General features: G+C 38.7%; 1 protein-coding gene across 1 annotated transcript in view; it reads left to right on the top strand.

Annotated features, from left to right (window-relative positions):
- Window positions 1–20,951, top strand: part of LOC110719069 (probable serine/threonine-protein kinase At1g54610) — a 43,462-nt gene that overhangs the window by 7,870 nt on the left and 14,641 nt on the right. Inside the window, exons 2-5 of the mRNA XM_021897980.1 lie at window positions 6,474–6,758; window positions 6,854–7,171; window positions 8,040–8,267; window positions 10,073–10,173. Coding sequence (XP_021753672.1) covers window positions 6,474–6,758; window positions 6,854–7,171; window positions 8,040–8,267; window positions 10,073–10,173 — 932 coding nt within the window. The remainder of the gene's footprint in view (window positions 1–6,473; window positions 6,759–6,853; window positions 7,172–8,039; window positions 8,268–10,072; window positions 10,174–20,951) is intronic.

Here is a 20,951-nt window from a genome sequence, read left to right as displayed (position 1 = left end):
AATCTACCCTTATTTTCAGCTTTGTTATTTCTGATTTATTGCTTGTTTTAGCTAAGTGTAGTGGCAATTAAATGATGTACTAAAAGCTATAAATAGCATGCTAATGATCAATGAAAGACATTCCAGAAATTTGCGAAAAACACACGAGTGTATAATCCGAATTTGGCTTGTGCTAGTCAAGTTTATTTTCCAAATTTGAGAGTTACCTCAATTTGAAGAGTTTGTGTTTTAGTGAGAGTTCCTAAAACTTAAACTGGTAGTTGTCGACTAGGTGAGAGTTCCCTAATCACTACTACGCCCAAACACGTGAGTGAGTGTTCCTCACTGTTATATCCTCAAGTTAAGGGTGAGAGTTCCCCTAAACCTTCTCAACACACATTCCCGATCATTTGGAAACAATCTTCTCAACTTGCTTACACATCACTTTGAGATTCACAATGGAGAACTTTTTAAAAAGGCTTTACTGAAGCCTCTTTTGAAATGCATCACCCTAGAAAGGGGGTAAGAGATTTTGGAAAATCTACATTACTGTGCCTCACACATAGGCGGCAGAGCTCTAGCAGAAAGGGCTAGGCGGCAAGGCTACTTTTGACCCACTCTTGAGGTAGACGCCATGGAAATGGTGAAGAAGTGCGATAAGTATCAAAGATTTGGCAAGCTCATCCACCGTCCGACCACCGATTTGACGGCCATTCATAGCCCAATACCATTCGCCAAATAGGGCATGGACATTCTGGGTCCTTTGACAATCGCGCCAGGCGGACGGCGGTATATTCTAATCGCTGTTGATTACTTCACCAAGTGGGTAGAGATTAAGGCAGACAAAGGCATTAAGATAAAGGATGTCATCTTGTTCATCTGGAAGAACATCATCACCCGGTTTGGGGTACCTATGTCTATGGTCTTTAACAATGGCCCTCAAGACGCCTACCCTCAAGAATAATTGGCTGGAAGACCAAGGGATCTCTCACTGCTTTGCATCAATTGGCCGACCCCAAGCAGACGATCAGGCGTTCAACAAGCTAATCTCAAACGGTATATAAAAGAAAATTGAAAGGGCTAGCAGTCTATGGGATGGGCAGAAGAGTTAACTCATGTCCTATGGGCCATCAGATTAACAACAAAAGGGGCAACCGGCGAAACCCCATTCCTCATGGTATACAGTGCTGAAGCCGTCTTACCAATCGAACATTATGAGCCGACTCTTCGAGTCATATTGTAAGATGAAGAGGCAACGCCACCTTGCGTCATGAGATTTACTGTTTGAGAATAACAAGAGCCTACAACAAGAGAGTACACAAACAACCCTTAAAGGTTGGGGACTTTGTGTTACAGAAAATGGAGGCAACCGGTAGGGCTAATAAGCAAGGCAAGTTGACGCCCAATTGGGAAGGCCCCTACCGGATCTATGAAGAAGTAAGAGGCGGCATCTACCGTCTGGAAACTAGAACTTGGCATGTAGACAACTTAAAGGAGTACTACTTTTGAGACTTGTAAATTTTTGTAAATGAAAAGCTTATCAACGAAAAGTTGCTTTTTATTTCAAATATTAATTATTTTTTGCTTTATTAGATATGTCACCCAATGGGAACACCGCCTTTGCAATGTGCAGACGACCAAATCTAAACCAATCATCTGCTCCAACAAGAGCAAGACATCCGATGACGCCCATCCGGGTGAATTCGTCGCAGAGAGCATATCCCATTTGGGTGGTACATTGCTCTATTAACTAAAAAAAAAACCGACCCAATTCATCAACCCAATAAGGGCCGACTTATAGCCGTTTGACCTGAATAATCTAAAAACGGAACCTATACTGCCTAAATAACTGCGTGCCCAACGCAAATGCACGCGATGTCCTTCCATTATTCCACCTTAGATTAAAATCAACACCGCTGCTAGCCGCCTTTTATTGCTCAGGGGCAATACAGATGGTTCAAAAGCAGATTCCCCTATTAGATAGTCCGTCTGCCCAATTGAGGTAGTGCTGATTCAAATAGAAATTGAATGCTAAGTCCAGAACTTAGCATGTAAAGTCATTCGGCAAATGTCGATTTGGATACGGTCAATGACCGCCTGCCGGCTGCTCAATGGATGACTGTTCGCTTGGTTTGGGGCAATCACCATAGTGATTGATTGACTTGGAAATTAGTCATATTCCTTTAAGTATCAAAAATTTCTAAGTCAATCAACCCACTTTTGAAATCAAGCGCACATCCGTCCAGGGGAAAAAACATCCGGTATACTGCATGTATAAGATAAAAAGGCTACGCACTTAGCAAAATTTATGCATAATAAAAATGCAAGGACAAAATTTTTATGTAGGAAAACCGACCTAATGGCCGATTGTTCATATTAAAATGCGACCCCATAATTGGTCAAAAGAAAGTGTTAACCGATTTTAAAATTGGTGAAGAAAAGTGAATTGTTAATCAAACCCGACTTCCCAGTCGGTAAAGATACATATATACTCGGCACGTAGGCCAGAAAAGCAATTGTCAGGCTATCCGGCCAAGGAAAGATTAAAACTTAATCTGCTTGAGGGGAGGGCTCATCTTCATTATCATTTGGCTACCCGTCTGCATTAGCCGGATGCTTCTCCTGATGCTCAAGCTCCTCATTCTCAGCCACATCCTCATCCTCGGACGCATCCTCCATTTCTTGCTGCAGTTGTTGCTCGTTAAGCGCATCGGTGGCTTCGTCAAAACGATACTCCGAGATAGAGTAGTCGTCCTAGCACATTCGGCCTCATTATGAGAGACCAACAACTTCTTTTCTTCCCGGCTGGTACTTCTTCGTGAGCTGCTCTTCCTGGTTGACGAGTTTCTTTTTCAGACTCTCGTTCTGGCGGCAGAGGTATCCCAGCTAACATCCCCAAGCTTCTCACACTTCAGTTTTCCCTCAGATACCCTCTCTGGGCCGCCTCTCGCAGGTTGGCCTCCGCAGGTGAATGCAGTATGTCCTAGGTCAGTGCGTCATTTTTTAAAATATCAAACATGGCCTTGTTAGTAGAAGAGACGACTTGGTCTTTGGCAGCCTTTACCTTTTTCCGTTTATCCTGGAATGGCTTCTTAAGCCCATTCACTCGCAGCACGGCCTGCATCCGGCAAAAGAAGGATCATCAATAAACAGACTGCATGAGAGGAGTTATAAATATTTTCTAACTTAAAAACAGGTTACCTCAGCAAGTAGGGCCAAAATGGCATCAAAGTTGAGGGTGCCAACCCCCCTCATAGACTCCCGTTCCTCAGCAGAGACGACCTTGAGCATATTCTTAGTAAACTGCTCTATATTCGGCCTCTGAACAACATCTTCACATTCAACACTTGGTGAGAAGTTGACATAAGCCCGGCGTAGACTGGGTGTGTTCACAGCTGCTGTGACTGGTGATTAGATTTTACCCTACTAGGGTAAGGTAATGGAATGAAGGCACTAATACCTGGGAGCTCAACCTCCGAGGACGCCTGTAGGCAAGTCCCCCTGCAGCTGTTGAGCCGACAGCAGTAGTGGGTGGCTTGCCACCCTTCGACGTTTTAGAGACGTCCGACATTTTTAGGGCTTCGACCAGTGGTGGGATGAGAATCTTCCCCTGGCTCCTTCTGCGCCACAGACTTCCTAGACTTGGAAGGCGTCCGGTCCTCCCCAACAAGCGGACGTTTTGGTGGCCTCTCCCCAAAGTTAGGGGGTACAGGCGGCTTGGTCGACCCCTCGAAAATTAAAGAATAATGTTAATGCAAGGCAAAATAGTATGCCACAGGAGTTTAAGTTTGTTAAAAACTTACATGCTCAATCTGGCTTTTTTGCCCGATCATCTGGCGGTAGGCGGCGGTGGCTGAGCTAGCAGATTTTTTGGTTGGAGAGAGCTGCTTCATTGCTTCTTCTGCAAAAAGGCCGGATGTCAATTAGGTTAAAAAAAAAAAAAGAGAGATACTTAAGCAAACAATATGCTGCCGGCTACCTTTGGATTTTTCTGCACTAAGGCCACAGGCGGCAAGATAAGTGCCGTCCCTCAACCACTCAAATCTAGGGATGTAACTATTGGGAACTATCTCCCTTTCATTCCTCCCTCAACGGTTCTAGTGGTGACCTTAAACAAACCAGGCGTCAATATTTAGTCCCAACCTTCCTCAGGCAGGAGGACAACTTTTTGCTTGGAGGTATGGGTTTTGGTTCCAAGAGTTGTACTTCCAGTTCCTTCGGGTGTCTGGGGAGGAGATAATGTAAAATTTATCCCGCCATTCCTTCCACTTTGATTCCTTGCCTAGGGTCATCATAAACCCCTTGTTGCAAGTCAGGGTGTACCATCCAGAGTCGGCTGCCTTAGGAGCCTTACTAAGGTAATGCATTGAAGCAAAGGCCTCGTAGCCCGGCTCTACCCCTTGCATCTTACAGGCGGCGACATACCTAAGTATGTTCACCCATGAATTGGGGGCAAGCTGCCAAACTCCCAGGCGGTACCTATCCAGGATTCTCTCTACATCCGAATCTAGAGGGAACCTTAAGCTTGCCTGTATAGCTGCCTCGTAGTATCCGAAGCATTTATCTCCATAGCTTTGTTGAAACGGCCAAACTACCTTATCATCCACGTCGGGAACATGAATTTCATGTCCGGCGCCCATAACATGGGCGGCCCGAAAGTCATTTAGCTTCTTGAGCATGTTTCTTTGAGTTCCAGCAGAGACATGGGTGAAATAGGGAGTGAATTCTTCTCGAGCAAGGAAGAAGCCTTCCCTTGTCCTCTTTCAAGAGAGGTGAGCATACTCAGAACTTTCTAGCTTTTCATGGGCCACAGGCGGCTCAGTTCTACCATTAGAACCGCTTGAAACAACATCTGAGTAGGATGACCCTTGTTCTGTACTATTGTCAGACTCATCATCTGACTCGTTTAGAATGGAGTCATCCGGCGTGCTTGTAGTGCTGGGTGGGTGATAAAAAAGCCTCACTTCTTGGCACCATAATAGTGCCGTCGTCTTCATCACCATCTATGGGGCCCTGGCCGTCCTTTTAGTTCTGACCATAGTGTCCTGCATAGATGAGACGATCGGATTCGGGGATGTGTGCAAAGGGGAGTCCAAGTGGGGGCAGGCAACACTCCTAGTCCTAGATTCAGCCGTCCCTGGTGACCGCTGAGAGCTATCCTAGGTCGTGCCGTGTGTGTTTGTGAAACCATTTTGAAAACAAGGAATAACAAACACAGACGGTAATTAAAAACAAGACGAAAGAGAGGGAAAGCAAGCGGTGAAAATGAGGGGGGTGAAAACTATTTATAGAGGGGTAAAAGTTTCAGGATTAATTCTGAAATGGACTCACCTACTCACCTGACACGTGGCATACAAATACTTATCTGGGAATGATGGCTTTCCGGGCCTAATTCCCAAGAAAGCCGCAAAGCAGCGTAACCCACCAAATCTAGGTCAGAATGACCTAGGTTAGGGCGCATTTACCAATGACCCTATAAATAGGGAGATTTACCCCATTTTGGGATGCATTCAATTATTACATCACAATCAATTCTCTTACAATAGAGAAAACACCTGATCTCAGGATCCGAGAAGATCTACTTTTATTTTCCGCACTTTTTACCTTACTTCCGGTTCTAACTTGATTGTCGGAGGCGGAACTCCTACCAACAAGAGCTTCCGTTGTTTTGCAGGTACAGCGATTCAGTCTTGGTGACTTAACTCTCCCGTAGGACAAAAACACCCCGAAACAAAGCTATACTGGACAAAGTCTAGTCTTTTACTCTTATAGTTTTATTGCGGAGAAAACTTTATTGTCTACTATTCTTACTCTTATAGGTAGTGGCGGATAGGGCACCTTACTACTGGAACCCTTTTATCAAGGTTTAATTTTTTTTTTAAAAAGCAAGATATATCTACGTCTCGCATGCAATAAGACATTAAGAAAAAAAAAAGAAAAAAATAGGGACATTAAGCCAAAAAAAAAAAGAAATAAATAAAAAATAATAAGGGCATTAAACAAAAAAATGAAAAAGAGAGGAAAAGAAAATGAATGTTGGGTAAGAGATTAGAACCCATGGCCCTTGGTAGACAAGGTCATGTTTGAACCATTAGACTATTGGTAAGTTTTAACGCTATAATTACACTTTGTATTCTATTTAAATAAATTTTTACTAACTTTTTTTTAATTTTTTTATTTTTAGAATCTGGTAGGGCAGGACACAAAGTGGCTCCGCCACTGCTTATAGTTCTATTGTGGAGAAAACTTTTTTGTCTATTAGGTTTTTACTCACTCTTATTGTCATATTGCGGAGAAAACTTTATTGTCTATTATTAACTACTCTTTTTTTCCTTATAATTTTACTTCATCGTTTAAAATTGTGTTTGTTGCTCTTTAATTTGCTACTCAAAAATTAAATCCAGAATACTACCTTCATTTTTCTATACATACGTAAATTACAATGGTTGGATTATGCATATTTAGTTAAGGTATGTTTGCATCTATTCTTGCAGATTGGGGAGGGAACTTATAGTAGTGTCTACAAGGCTCGGGATCTTATAAATGGCAAGATCGTTGCTTTAAAAAGAGTAAGATTTGATAATCTCGATCAGGAGAGTGTAAAGTTCATGTCAAGAGAAATCCTTATACTACGTAGACTAGATCACCCTAATGTAATTAAATTGGAAGGCCTAATTGCATCTGCTACGTCTAGCAGCTTATATCTTATATTTGAGTACATGGAACATGACCTTACAGGAATCGCATCACTTCCAGGCCTGAAGTTTACAGAGCCACAGGTACCAACATTATAACTGTTTGCTTGTGTACTTGTGTTTTAGAATATATATGTTGAATGTATAATTCCTCATTTAAAATAGGTTTTCTTTGTCAGGTAAAATGTTTTATGCAGCAGCTTCTTTCTGGCCTTGAATATTGTCATAGACATGGTGTATTGCATCGTGACATAAAGGGTTCAAATCTGTTGATTGATGATTGTGGCATCTTGAAAATTGCGGATTTTGGGTTAGCAACTTTCTTCGATCCTTCGAAGAACCTGCCATTGACAAGTCGAGTGGTCACTTTATGGTATCGACCACCTGAACTTTTGCTTGGAGCAACTCATTATGGGGTTTCAGTAGATTTGTGGAGTGCTGGTTGCATTCTTGGAGAATTATATACTGGAAAACCCATTATGCCTGGAAGGACAGAGGTAATATACATGGTGTGTGTGTGTGTGTTTGGGGGGGGGGGAATGCAACTTGTAGAGTTATGTCATGTGGTAATGAAGGGCAAAAGAAACCCACATGAAATGGCAAGTGGTGGCCACTAACGACTCTCGTTCTTATTCCCCTTTGACCTTTTCAATGCAAAATATGCCTTTCTGTTAATCGGTTTGTCTTTACAGATCCACTGCTTGAGAAAGAAATCTAACAATTATTTAACCCACCTATTAATTACTGCATCACTAGTATAGTTTAATGAGTTAGAGCTCTGTGCAAATTCCTGTGGTGAATTATAATCTAAAAATGTATACCGAAAAACCCCACCCCATGAATTGAAAAATGACCAACCTCTGAATTATGATCCTATTCCCATTCTGCATACTTAAGAGATTTATGATGTAGGTAATTCTTAGTAAAGGCAAAAGGAGAGCAAATACAATCAAAAGAATGTGTTTGTTTACTGAAACACTTAATAAGGTGTATGTGGAATTTGATACGGGATGAGATGATTGCTGTAGTGCTGCTTGTACTGGGTAAATGCTTAAAAAGTCCCTGTAACATGTTTGTCATGGTACAGGGATTTTTTTTTAGCAAACTCCAAGCTATTAAAAAAATTATTACTCTTAAACAATTATTTTTCTTTTTATTTTTTGTTTTTTGTTTTGTTTTGTACTTATGCTGCATCAAAGTTGCACTGTGAATGTTCAAATGCCTTAGAAAGAAGATGACAAACAGCTAAAGCATTTATTGTATAAATTTATTGATTAGCTTGTATGTTGTGTTGGAGACTTCTTATAACTAAAGCTTTTCCTTTCGGTAAAAGTATTTCTAAAGGAAGTTTGGATATGTTAATAGGTTGAACAACTGCACAAGATTTTCAAACTTTGTGGTTCTCCACCCGAGGAATTTTGGGAAAAATCAAAGTTACCCCATTCAACAGCTTTCAAACCTCAAAGACCTTATCGAAGACGTGTTGCTGAAAGATTTCAAGACATATCTGCTCCTGCATTGTCTCTTGTCGAGACTTTACTCTCTATAGACCCTGCCTCTCGTGGAACTGCTGCTTTTGCTCTTGAGAGTGAGGTGTGTGAATTGATAGATGAAGTAAATTGAATCCTGGTAAACTCTGGAGATTAGGATCTGGTTTCATGTTTTGATATAATCTCTTTGCAATTATGCTTAAAATTGAATCTGAAGTATCTTAGATTGTGATGATTTGTGAGTGCTCTCAATATTATAAAATTTAATTTTCTGTTATTGAATTTTGTACCCAAATTTTCTTCTGTTTACCAGACATTACAAAACATCCTTGGAATTATCAATAACATGTAGCTGATACCATCCTCAATAACACTAGTTGCTGTAGCATGTTGAACTCATTGTTGTGTATTTGAACGCAATTTTGTCAAAAGATGGTGTTGCTCACTTTGTTTGGTTGACTGTTGGTCTTAAAGTACTTCCTTTGTTTTTTTTAGTTTCATCACTTTTGTAATTGCGAACTCCTAGGCAATTTTTGGAGTAGAGGGAGATAGAGAGAAAAATAAAGAGGGCCTATGTGATAGGAGTGAAATAGGGAGAATTTAGTTACTAAAAGAGAAAGTGATGCATCTAAATTGAAACTTCTATTTTTAGAAAGTGATCATTATTAAAAGGAAGTATTAATTCATCCTCCTTTTGATCAAGTATTTTAGCTTTGCACATAGTTAAACAAAGAGGAGATTGCTTGCAGTGTTCCCCTCCTCCCCCTCCCCCTTCTCTCTCCTCCCATTGTTTCCCTTGTTATGGGTGAAAAAGAGTAAGGGAAGGTTGGTGAGGTTATTGATTATGCTGTTTGAGTGTTCGATATATATGGTCTTTCTCTATTATGGCACAAGACATTGTGATTCTCAAGTTTGTTTGATTGTTAGCGAGGTGAATGGACTCTAGATAAGCCTATAAAGATTAGTGAAAGGCTGTTGAGGTTAAGGGAGAAGCAAGAGTGGATGCACAATATTCTACAAAATCAAATTGGTCTAAGGCGTCAACTCATATATAGATTCTTCTTATTTTTTTCTAAAGGCTGATGTGGCTCTAGAAAAAGATCTGGGATTTTGATTTTTATGAAGATGAGTCTTTGTGAGAAGAAGATTGTTATTCGGAAAAAGGTCTGTTAGAGAAACATTGGAGTAGAGACTCCCATGTCTTGGACTTGCCAATGGTGGATTGTCAATGTCATATTGTTTCATGATGATGTGCCTTGAACTGAATACCAGTGAAGCAATATGAAGTCCTAAACCCCTTGTATGCTAGTCCTAGTGAGGATATTCCTAAGATCTTTCATATCTCCTCTTATTTAATTATTGATTATTCTCTCTCATCACACCAGCATTTGCTACCCTCTCCTCAGAATTAAGGCTTTGTTTCTGTGATTTGCAATTGTCAAATTCCTCAAAGGTGCAAAAATAGGACAGATTCTGTTGTCTTAAACTAAACAGTAGCGGTTATAACAGTACAGGTCCATGTGCATTATATTAGTGTCGAAATGAGCTAGGTACAGCTCCCAAATTGTTTTAGAAAATTTGAAGTGCATTTTCTCTCGAATTGATTTTCATCCTAGACTGTTTACTGTTGAAACACCTTGTCAAAACTTGTAACACTATTATTTCATTTCTCTCGACGTAAAAATTCTTTCTTGTTGATAAAGAACTACTGCCTGTTTTACGCTCTTATTTCATCTTGCTTTGTACTCATATGCCTTGCTTCTACCATGTGAATGTACTTGATTATGTTTGTCTATCTTGCTTTGGATTTTCAAAGAGCACATATCAAATTAGGTAGTTGCTTTTCAGTTGGTGAATTATGTCGTACCTGCTATTATTCTTGATATCATTTGCTGTTTTAATTTGCAGTTTTTTACGTCAAAGCCCCATGCTTGCGATCCTTCAACCTTGCCTAAATATCCCCCTAGCAAAGAGATAGATGCAAGAAGACGTGAGGAAGAAATCAGAAGGTACTTCCATTTTCTGGAGCTCATTATTATTGTATTACTGTCCTCTGTCTGTTATGAGTGTAATCATATTTCCTAATGATCTATATTTGACGAATCACCTGCTCCTTACCATAATGAAAATTTGATGAATGAAGGGGAAATAAAATACGAATTAAGATAGTCTTGTGTTGATATCAAGAGTTAACTGATAGGAAAAATGGTCAACAATTGGGGCAGTAAGCTGATTTGTATTCTGTTATACAGTTATGAGTTTATGACAAACCTCAGTCTTTGAGAACGTTTGGAAAAAGGATTTTGATGTGTGATGGTATTAGTTCTGGAAACCAGAAGTAAATGCATGGTTCCAGATATCCAGACTATTTACCCCTCACAACAGTTAGTAGTTAGTGCTCTAAAGAATTGGTGTCAACCTTTTTTTGAGGGGAAGGAGCTCTGGTATACCATTATTTTATGCAATAAAAAAGTGAAGTATACAGGCTATTACAGACCAATATTTTTTAACAAGCTGCTTAAGTAAGCATTTACAAACAAATGTTTATTAATATTTTTTATAATTTTTTTTTTTTTTTGGGGGGGGGGGTGGGGGGGGGGGGGATGCTGGCTAGGGGCCTTTGAATCACACTAAGATAATGACACAAGTTGATTGTGGAGCAATAATCAAATCTGATTAAAAATTATTAAAATTTGCTTACAACCCAAAGTATTAGATATATGTCCTTATCTGGCGTTAAAGAACATACGTCAAGTGAAATTTTAAAATCTAAATTGAACTTAAGAAGAGAATATAGAAAACATAATTTTGGAAGGGACAGATCACTTCTTAATAACTTAAATACCCAGTCAAATTTGTTATGATTCCCTTGTCTTTATAGAACTACGTACAAGAAAAATTAGAAAATAGAAAACTAAAATCTTAAAGATATTTTATAAAATATCAAACATTAAGTCATATATATATATATATATATATATATATATATATATATATATACGGGGAGGTTCCGCTGAAAATAGGGCTTATGGTGAAAACAGGAAACAGAGGTCACTATATACAAAAATAGGGTAATTATATCAATTTTTACAACATTTACATTAAGGTCACTATGTACAAAAATAAGGTAACTATATCGACTGAGTTTTTGACACCATTTACATAAAGGTTACAATATACAAAAATAAAGGTCACTATATATAAAAATACGGTGACTGAAAAAAAATTTACAACATTTCCATGATTCTAAGGTCATTATATACGAAAATAAGGTAACTATATATAAATTTCGGGTAATTATATCAATTTGACACCATTTACCCATAGGTCACTAAATATAAAAATAAAGGGTATTAAAAAAAGTCTATGTAGGATTCGAACCTACATCCCGTGATTACACGGTGTTCGACCAATTGAGCTAATAGGCTTTGAACGTGCCAAAAACGTAGAGGCTTAAAACCAGCACAAATTTTAAATTTATGTTTGAGATTTTACAATAACCTTCCGCACACAAAAAAAAAAAAAATGTTGTATGTAGAATTGACAAAAGATGACTTGCGTATCGGGTTGATTAATAGGATTAATTTCTAAGGAGTTTCTTCTTTGTGAATTCTAACAACTAACAATCTAGAAATGTCAATGTCCAAATCAATGAAACATATAAATGAATCACACATTGTTATATAGTACAATATCATGTACAGTCAATTTCACTCCATTTCTAATTCTAAATTCAACAAACCGGCCATGAATAAACGAATAATGAGCTGCATCATACCTGCTACATCCCTGGTAGATAGCAAGGTCATCAATGGCACTCAAAGCAACATCCACAGTAAGACAAAGCAGAGCAGTCGATACAGCTTTTCGGCCCAATGATCTGCTCTTTTCTTCATTAATTGGCTTTGAAGCACTATAACAAGGCCAATCAAAAGAATAATGAGCTGCATCATACCTGCTACATCCCTGGTAGATAGCAAGGTCATCAATGGCACTCAAAGCAACATCCACAGTAAGACAAAGCAGAGCAGTCGATACAGCTTTTCGGCCCAATGATCTGCTCTTTTCTTCATTAATTGGCTTTGAAGCACTATAACAAGGCCAATCAAAAGAATTAACACATACATTTGACAACAAAAATTAAACAACTTCAAAGATTATAACAAAAAAAAAAAGCCAATTTGCAGCACAAATCAAAATAGGCAAGAAGAAAGCACATCAAAATGAAGAAGAAAGCACAAAAATTTGAGCTAAAACACTAATAATTATCAAATGGGTATTCTTTATTAAAGATAGTTTTCAATTAATTAATCATACAACCTGAGAAACTAGAGCTTAGAATTCAATAAACAGAGAGGCAATAGAATATGAAGTTATATAAGCATAGAAAAGAATGAACGTTGTTATATGATTGAAACCACCACCACCAACACCACCAAAACCCCAAACCCAGACTAACACAACCACCGACACCCACCAAAAATACCGAATCCACCCACAAAACCAGCGAAACCACCCACAAACCCACCGAAAATCACCGAAACCATCAACACCACCAAAACCCCCAAACCTAGACCACCACCACCACCGAAATCCCCAAAAATAAATCGAAAAAATCATAGGGTAAAATAAATTTAACACAATTGAGCAAAAACTGATTAATTTAAGCTTAAATAATCGAAATCAAACTAATAAAACTTAGCACAAAAAATCTAACACAACTGAAGAAGTTAAGCTGTAAAATCGAACAAAAAGCGAAAACTAAAGCCGAAAAATCGAACCATAATTGAAGAAATTAAACCGAAAAAATTAAAATAATAAAATAAATTGAACATATACATTTAAACAATCGAAGAAATTGATGATAAAATTGATAAACTTACCAATTTGATGATAAAATTTCCATCAAAAACATGAAGAGAGAGAGAGAAAATTGCTTGAAATTTTAGAGAGAGAAGATGCGTGAAGGAGAAACTGAGAAAGAAGTAAGGGAGTGTATGTCTAATACACGAAATTAATCACCTCCGTCAGATTAGAATTAATGGTCTAGATTGCTTGTTTTTAGTTTTCAGCCTTAGACTAGTTTTCACATGATCCATTCCCTATATATAATATATTGTTGGAAGATAAGTCTGCGACTGATATGTTCCTTGTTAGACTCCTTAATATACCCAAAGTAAGAAGAAAGTTGTGAACTCTTTTGAAAACATTGTTAAAATGCATTTCACTAAATCTAAAACTTTTCAAAATTTTTGATGAGAAACACTTAGATTAGGCAACAGAATACGTTACTGTGTTGATTTGGCTAGCTTTAAATTCATAAGGCCATAACTTCATCCTTATAATATACTACTCCGTTACTATTTAGTTGCAACAAAGAGGTATTTTTTATGAGATATAAAAAATTCCTTACTAACAAGTAACAGAGGTAGTAAAAGTTATTGATTACTCGTTGGAAAAGCTTGTGAATTCTACTTTGACCTTCAAGAAAAATCCGGATAGAGTATTATAGAAAAAAAAAGTGATTCCCTGTGCATTCACACTATTTACAAGTAATGCACAGCATGCACTAGCCCACCTGTGTGTGACAAGCTGTTCCTTTGGAAGAGTAACTTCCTTTCAAGAATATCTGTATTGGTTTTGTTGTGTCAGTTCCATGCAGTTGCCCCCAAATCATTATAATAGCATTAAATTTAACCTAATTAGGATTTTTTTGGCGGTTGGGCATGACCAGTTGTTAATTTAGTATTCTGATTAAAAAAAAAAAAAAAGAAAAAAAAAGTTGATCCACAAAACGCAAATTTCTAATTTACTTACAATTTCAATTATTAGACTAAGATTGAGTACTTGTAATGTAGGTATTGCCATGGTTAATTACTTGTCATTTTGTATTTTTCTAAGGAAGCAATTATATTACTCCCTTCTTCTGAGTTTCAAATTTGTATTTTGCATGAAGAAGTATTGGATAGACAGAATAAAAAAGTAGGAGAAATTGTGGAGATAAAGAAAGAATATGTATTGTAGGAGAAATTGTGGAGAAAAAGTTTAGAATTTAAAAGCTTGCTTGAAACACAAATTTGAAGTTTATCTTGCACATCACAAAATATGTAGAGTTAAGTGAAAAGTGCGTGAGATGATTTAAAATATTCCCCATTGAAAAAATAAGGTATTCTAGCCTTTCTTTTTTGATTTGTTTCAAACTTCTTGTTACTCTATTATGTCAATGAAACCTTAAATGTCAATGTAAGATTAGCCATTTAAACCATTAATGCAACATCTACGTCATTTTACATTATTTATTTGGGGAAAAACTCTATGGCAGCCCTATACTTTTGCTTTCTTTTTTTTATTTTTTTTCCTTTTTTTTTCATTGGTATAAATTTTTTTTTTTTTTAATTGATTATTAATGGTAGCCTTAAACTTTTATAATTTATTAAATTTGGCTTTAATGATGTATTTTTAGTTAGCAACTAATTATTAGCCCAAAGGTCATTGTAATATGAGGTTAGAATTGTTGTCAAGTATTTGTACTTTTAATGCGTTAGATATTAGAATTGTTGTCAATAATGTTATAAGATTAAACATAGTGGTCAGATTTTACAAGAAGAACAACAATAACAAAACCAAGTGATACCATGAACCAAACTTTTGAGATCTATGGATAATTAAAAAATAAGACATAGCATGTATATGTAATGGAAAATAAAGACAGATATTAGTGCATTCAGATTAATTATTGCTTAAAATTTTGTTGTTTTTATTTATTGAATTTAAGTCTCTTACATATAGAATACAAGATAATAGTTATTAGGGTGAATGAATGGATATAAAATAATATAGCTTAGATGTTAAGCTATATATATTATTAGTGAAAGGTTTGAAGTTCAAATCTTGGTAAACATTTGAATAGAATGAGAAAGTTATTGCAGATTGAAGATTAATATAAGACTTGCACTTGCCATGTCATTGCTCATGTGGCACCAGATCATGTTGAAGGAAGGATGACACATGATAATAACTTGTTGTTCTTTGGAGTTTTAATGTTATTATAAACTCTATTAAATCTAACTTTATTAAAATGAAGGCAAACTCAATTAAAAATTATTAATATGAAAAAACCTGTCAACCCCACTCATTCTCCTTATTTTCCCCTCAATTCCCTATCAAACCACCACCTCTATAGTAAGACCTAACCTCCACTAAAGCATAAGCTTCCACCGTTGCCACTACCACCCCTTCTGCAAATTTTTGTCTGGCTTTGTGTATTTCGTAGGAGTGAAGAGCATTCTTTAAGGAAAAATTGCAAGGTCCTTTTAAGGAGTCGACCTTGTGAGGAAAGTCCTTTTATGAAAAAGGTGGCACAAAAGGTCCTTTTATGGACTTTGGGTTGTGAGGAGGGTCCTTTGACCAAACTTCGGCGTTGACTTCCAAATTCCGGCCAAAAAAAGTCACGTGCACAGCACGTGACTACTTTAGATTTTTTTTTTCTTTTTTTTCCCTTTCCCTGTTTCTGCCGGAACAGCCAGACCCACCACCAGCCACGGTTATTCCCAGAACCCCCTACCTCCGTCACCTCCTGGCATCCCCCGCGCCAGCGCCTTAATCCTGACCTCCGGCGTGCCGGCGTCGGCGCTCCCCTCCCATACCCCCTAAATCACCTAATTTCGACCCTAAACCCACCATCATCACAGCCCGAAATGCTTTAAAAAGCCCAACCCCACTGCAAAACCTTCCAAACGACCATCCCCCACCATCAAAACCCGAGCGTCTAAGGTTTCGAGGGTGGGAATGGGCCGATTAGGGGGTTTGTGCGGTGGGGTTGCTTTTTTCAGGTGTTTCGGGTTTGAGTAAGGAGGTTTTCGGGTTGGGGTTTTGGTGGTTTAGGGGGTTGGGGGAGTGGCAGCACAAGAGCCGGCGCGGGGGAGAGGGGTTCTAGGCGCGGCGGCAGTTAGGGGCGGGGGATCGAAGTACTTGGGTGGTGGGAGGAGGTGGTTGTTTGGACATGGCAGTCCCTTCCCCTTCGCTCTTCCTTAATTAGGGATGGATGGAACCCCTCATAGGCTATGGCAGTCCTTTCCTGAATTGGTGTGAGGGTGGCTGGATGTGTTGGTGGTGAATTGGGTGGGAGGGAATCAAGGAGGGCGGCTGCCGGCTGGGTCTGGTTGTTTCGGCAGAAGAACAAGGAAAGGGAAAAAATAGAAAAAAAAAATTCTAAAGAAGTCACGTGCCCAGCACGTGAGTTTATTTTGGCCGGAAAATGGGAGTTAACGCCGGAGTTTTGGTCAATGGACCCTCCTCACATCCCAAATGCCTTAAAAGGACCTTTGGTGCCACCTTTTTCATAAAAGGACCTTCCTCACAAGGTCGTCTCCTTAAAAGGACCTTCCTCGCAATTTTTCCATTCTTTAATCCTAGCTATGTGAATAATGATGATGATGATTAGGTTGTGTTGTTGGGATTTGCGATTAAAAAGAAAATGTAAATGATGGTAATGCATTGAGGTATACTGCAAATCAAAGAGAGGAAGAAAATATGGAGTACGGTTAAATCAGTACTTTGAAAATCCAAAAAAATAATCTGAAAGAAAAATCCCCAAATATTAATAATAAAAAATTCTCCAAATGAAAAGTTCAGATGGGTTGGCATAGAATTAATTGAGAAAGGTTAATTTGTTTTGTGTTAGATTTCGAATTTTATTAGATTTTTAAAAGAAGATAAAGAGACGAGATGGAGGTGAAGGACGAGGAGAGGGAAAATAATGGCGATAGTGTGAAGTTGATGATGGGTAGAAGATAATGGAGATACGTAACCATGGTTAATTAAAGTTTGTTTTTGACATATAGTTAACCATTGATGAAAGTCAAAAGAACAAGGTTACCATTGAGAATTTCTATTTTTTTAATATTTTTTAATTTTTTGTATGAAATGCCTTTGAGTAGATAAATCAATATATCTAAATTTATTACAGTATTTGCTCATGTCATATTATGTCATTATACATGTTTAAATGCTGTTGAGTGCCAACTTATATTTCCCAAGCTTAGTTTTAAAAAGTGCAAGGCGCACCGAGGCGCAGAGGGTCCGTGGAGCCAAGGAGCAAAGCGCAAAGAGAAAGCGCATGCCTCTTGAATATGAGGCGCAAATTTTTTAATTTTAATTTATTTTTATTTTACTTCTGTTTTTGCATTAAAAATTTATTTAAAATCAATTTAAAGTGATGATTATTTTATTTATTGCTTTTTTGAAGAAATTTTACAGCTTTTTTGGTTAAATTTAAGCGTAGTAAATACGGAGTTATTAAAACTATTTTTTCTTTTGGTACAAAAAAAAAAAAAAAAAGGGAAGGTGGTCAAACTGGTAACGTGATTAACAGTCTCGAGGAGCAGGCTTTTGTTACTTAGATCATTAAAAAAACAAAAACAAAACAAAAAATAAAGAAAAAAAACTTTACATTATTGTAGGTGGGTAGAGACCGCAGAGGAGAGATTAAGAAGAAGCAGAAAAAGAAAGAATAGAGAAGAGCAAAGATCGATGAAAGAGAATATAAAAGGAACAAAAAAACCTTACCTGGAATGCTTCACGCTTCACTGGTGCTGGCGGCCGCCTGGTGTATCTACTGCTGGAAACCACCGGAAATTGATCTCCAACCAACTAATTTTCCAATTATAAAGCAACCCATAAATTAGGGTTTTTTAAAAATTATGGTTTTTACATTGGGGGTCAAATTGAATTGATTTCATTCAATTAACAAGGGGCTTTTGCTCGAATTATCACTCTAAAGACTGGGTAAGCTTCATTCAATTAACCTCTTTCTCCATCCGGTACTAACTTTACCTTCGAAGGCGGATCTCAGACTCTGTTGTTTGTTTCAGGTACAACGCATTCGGCAAGCCAGAGTTGTAACTCTCCCGCAGGACATAGCAAAAACCCCAAAACATTTGGCGTCGTCTGTGGGGTATCACTCTAAAGACTGGGTAAGCTTCATTCGATGGCATTTGACGAACTTGTACCACATTCGATGAATGAGGAAGTGCCGAATGAGGCAAAAGTCCGTACAGACCAAAATACCAAAATACTAAGCCAGAGTCAAAAGCCTAGGTCCATACACGCCCCGACGACTTACTTGTAGTAAAACGCATCCGCTCCAAGGATAAAAAGAAGAGGAATGCTAATGAGACGGGTGCAGTAAGTTGACTGGACTAAAGAGCCGATTGCTCATATCACACGTTCGTAATTCATGGAGTTTATGTCAAACTTCAAAGGAGAGATGAAACACATGATTAAGAGTTAAACGACTGGGCTAATAAAGGCCAGTTGGCTAAGAAGCTGCCTCAATCTTAGTGGCCAAAATCAGTCTACGGCAGGGTACCCACTCCTCACCCCAAGCGACACGAGGGAGCCAACTCGGCCATTGAGTGGGCTAAGATTCGTCTTCCTTAGATGCCTAGAAGAAAGCCCATCCGACATCAAGAGCCAAATGGCAGTAAGAAAAGATTCGGCAGTTATTTGACACGGCATCTACCTAGACCATGCCGCCGGATAGCACATTCAGGAATGCCTCTTTGAGGTGCTCCCAATCTGGCAAGACTATATGTCAAGCGGTCAATCCATCCATACTGGCCCACATGTTATACGATCAACGCCGTATGTACCCTAATAGACATGACCTGTTTAATCAAACAACTTGACCTCCGGGCAGCAAATCAAGTCCCCAAAATCAAGGAGATAATCAAGGCGATAGATCTAAGGTTAAGAATGTATTGGTTGGTACCTATGACGGCACCACCAATCTAGAAGACCACCTAATGACATATACCAACCTTATGTATTTACAAGGGTTGGATAATGCTACATGGTGCAGATGCTTCCCGGCAACACTCAACAGTGGTTCGACAATCTGCCATGCATAAACAATTTCAAAACGCTTGCATTCTTATTCGCCTCAAACTTCTCTATGAACATATCAACCAAGAAGTGAGGGCGGTAGTTCAAGGAGACAGGGAGGGGCTCTGTTCATATGTTAATCGGTTCAATCTGGAAAGAATTCAGATTCAAGGACTGTGACGAAGATGCTTACACAAACTTCTTTAAGGGTCTGAAGGATGGGTGGGCTTTTAAGTTCGACTTTGTTGAAGAGGATATTCACTCTTCCACAAGCCTTAAGGGAGGCTGAGGCCTATATATAGGCGTTAGAGCTTTGCTTCTCAAAGCAAGCAAACGGATCAAATGCGATTTGAAAAATCAAAAGGGAGTCGGCAAGATCAGCCGCCTTAGAAGATTAAAGAGAATAAAAAGAGAAAAGATGTTTGAGCGGTTGATGCGGCCATCCAAGAAAAAGAAGAAGTTAAATCGTACGTTCCCAAGTACGATTTTAATAAGGATTTCCACTCCATTCTCATGGAGATCAAAATCGGGTGCACTTGATAAACCCCCGGCAATGAAGGGTCCGGCGAAGTACTGAGACAAAAACAAATATTGCAACTTCCATGAGAATGTAAGACATGACACCAACAACTACTAGGTTGAAGCGACTGTTGGATGAATTGGCTAAAAAAGAGCCGTTAGAAGTCACGCCAACTAAGAATAATGACAACAGGTTCATTAATGTGATTGCAGGCCTCAGGAGGTTCAACTATTCGCGGAACCAAGGACCATGCAAGGAAACTTATCCATTCAGTTGAGGATGAACCGTTGAATGATGAGTCTTTCTCGGATGTGATTATCACTGAGAAGGACCGGGGCATAGTCTTCTAGTCGCATGATGACCCTATGGTCATTGAATGCAAGGTTGCTAACCTGCGATTTTTGGTAGATACAGGTAGCTCTTCTAATCTGCCAGACATAGTTAAAATACAACTAGAGTAGCATGCATACAGTTTCTCACCCCCTAATTGGTTTTAGTGGTAGTCACTTATCTAGTCGGCAGAATTGACTTGCCAATAAGGCTGGGAGACAACGGGAAGGGGCGAACTATGGTCGTTCGGTTCTTGGTCGTTTTGCAGCTTACGACTTACAACTTAATACTTGGCCGTCCAACTCTCAGTGTTTCCAAGGCCTTCATTATTCCCTCCCTCATGCTCATGAAGTTTAAAAGAGATGATGGCAAGGTCGATTCTTTCTATGGGAATCAGAGGGTGGCAAGAGATTGCTACTTCTCCGACGTCAAGCCCAAGGTCTGGTCCCCTGGTGAACATATTGACATTTCTTTGGACGACTCACGTCTAGAACGAACTGTTAAGGTGGGGATGGTTGCTTTTGTTAAATTAGGGGCAGACTTGCAAAATCTGTAGAAGGAATTCAAGGATATTTTTGCTTTTAAAGTGGAAGAGATGCCAGGCATTTGACCCGAAAAGAAAAAGAATCTCAGCGAGGAGAGAAGTCAAGCAGCAGGCGCCGAAGTGAAAAAAACTGTTGGACATTGGGTGTATTCAACAATGCTTTTAACCCGATTGGGTTGCCAACGTGGTGTTGGTCAGAAAGGCGAATGGGACCTTGCGTGTGTGTGTTGACTACACTGATTTGAACAAGAGTTTGTTCAATTCTACAGCCCAGCATGCCTTGATGAGCTTCATGTATACCTATTCAAGTTTTCATTAGATACCCCTGTAAAAAAAGGATCGGGAAAAGGCGGCATTCATCACTGACTAGGGCTGTTCTGTTATACGGCGATGGCGTTTGGTTTGAAGAATGCGCTCTTTGTTAACCAGATTGACAAGAATATGATTGACAAGAATATTGAGGCATACATTGATGACATGATTGTTAAATCCAAGGGTGGATCACCTTG

The sequence above is a fragment of the Chenopodium quinoa genome, unplaced genomic scaffold (assembly GCF_001683475.1).
Source record: "Chenopodium quinoa cultivar QQ74 unplaced genomic scaffold, ASM168347v1, whole genome shotgun sequence".
NCBI lineage: Eukaryota > Viridiplantae > Streptophyta > Magnoliopsida > Caryophyllales > Amaranthaceae > Chenopodium > Chenopodium quinoa.
The sequence above is the reverse complement of the archived record's forward strand: the minus strand, read 5'-3'. Positions and strand labels throughout refer to the sequence as shown.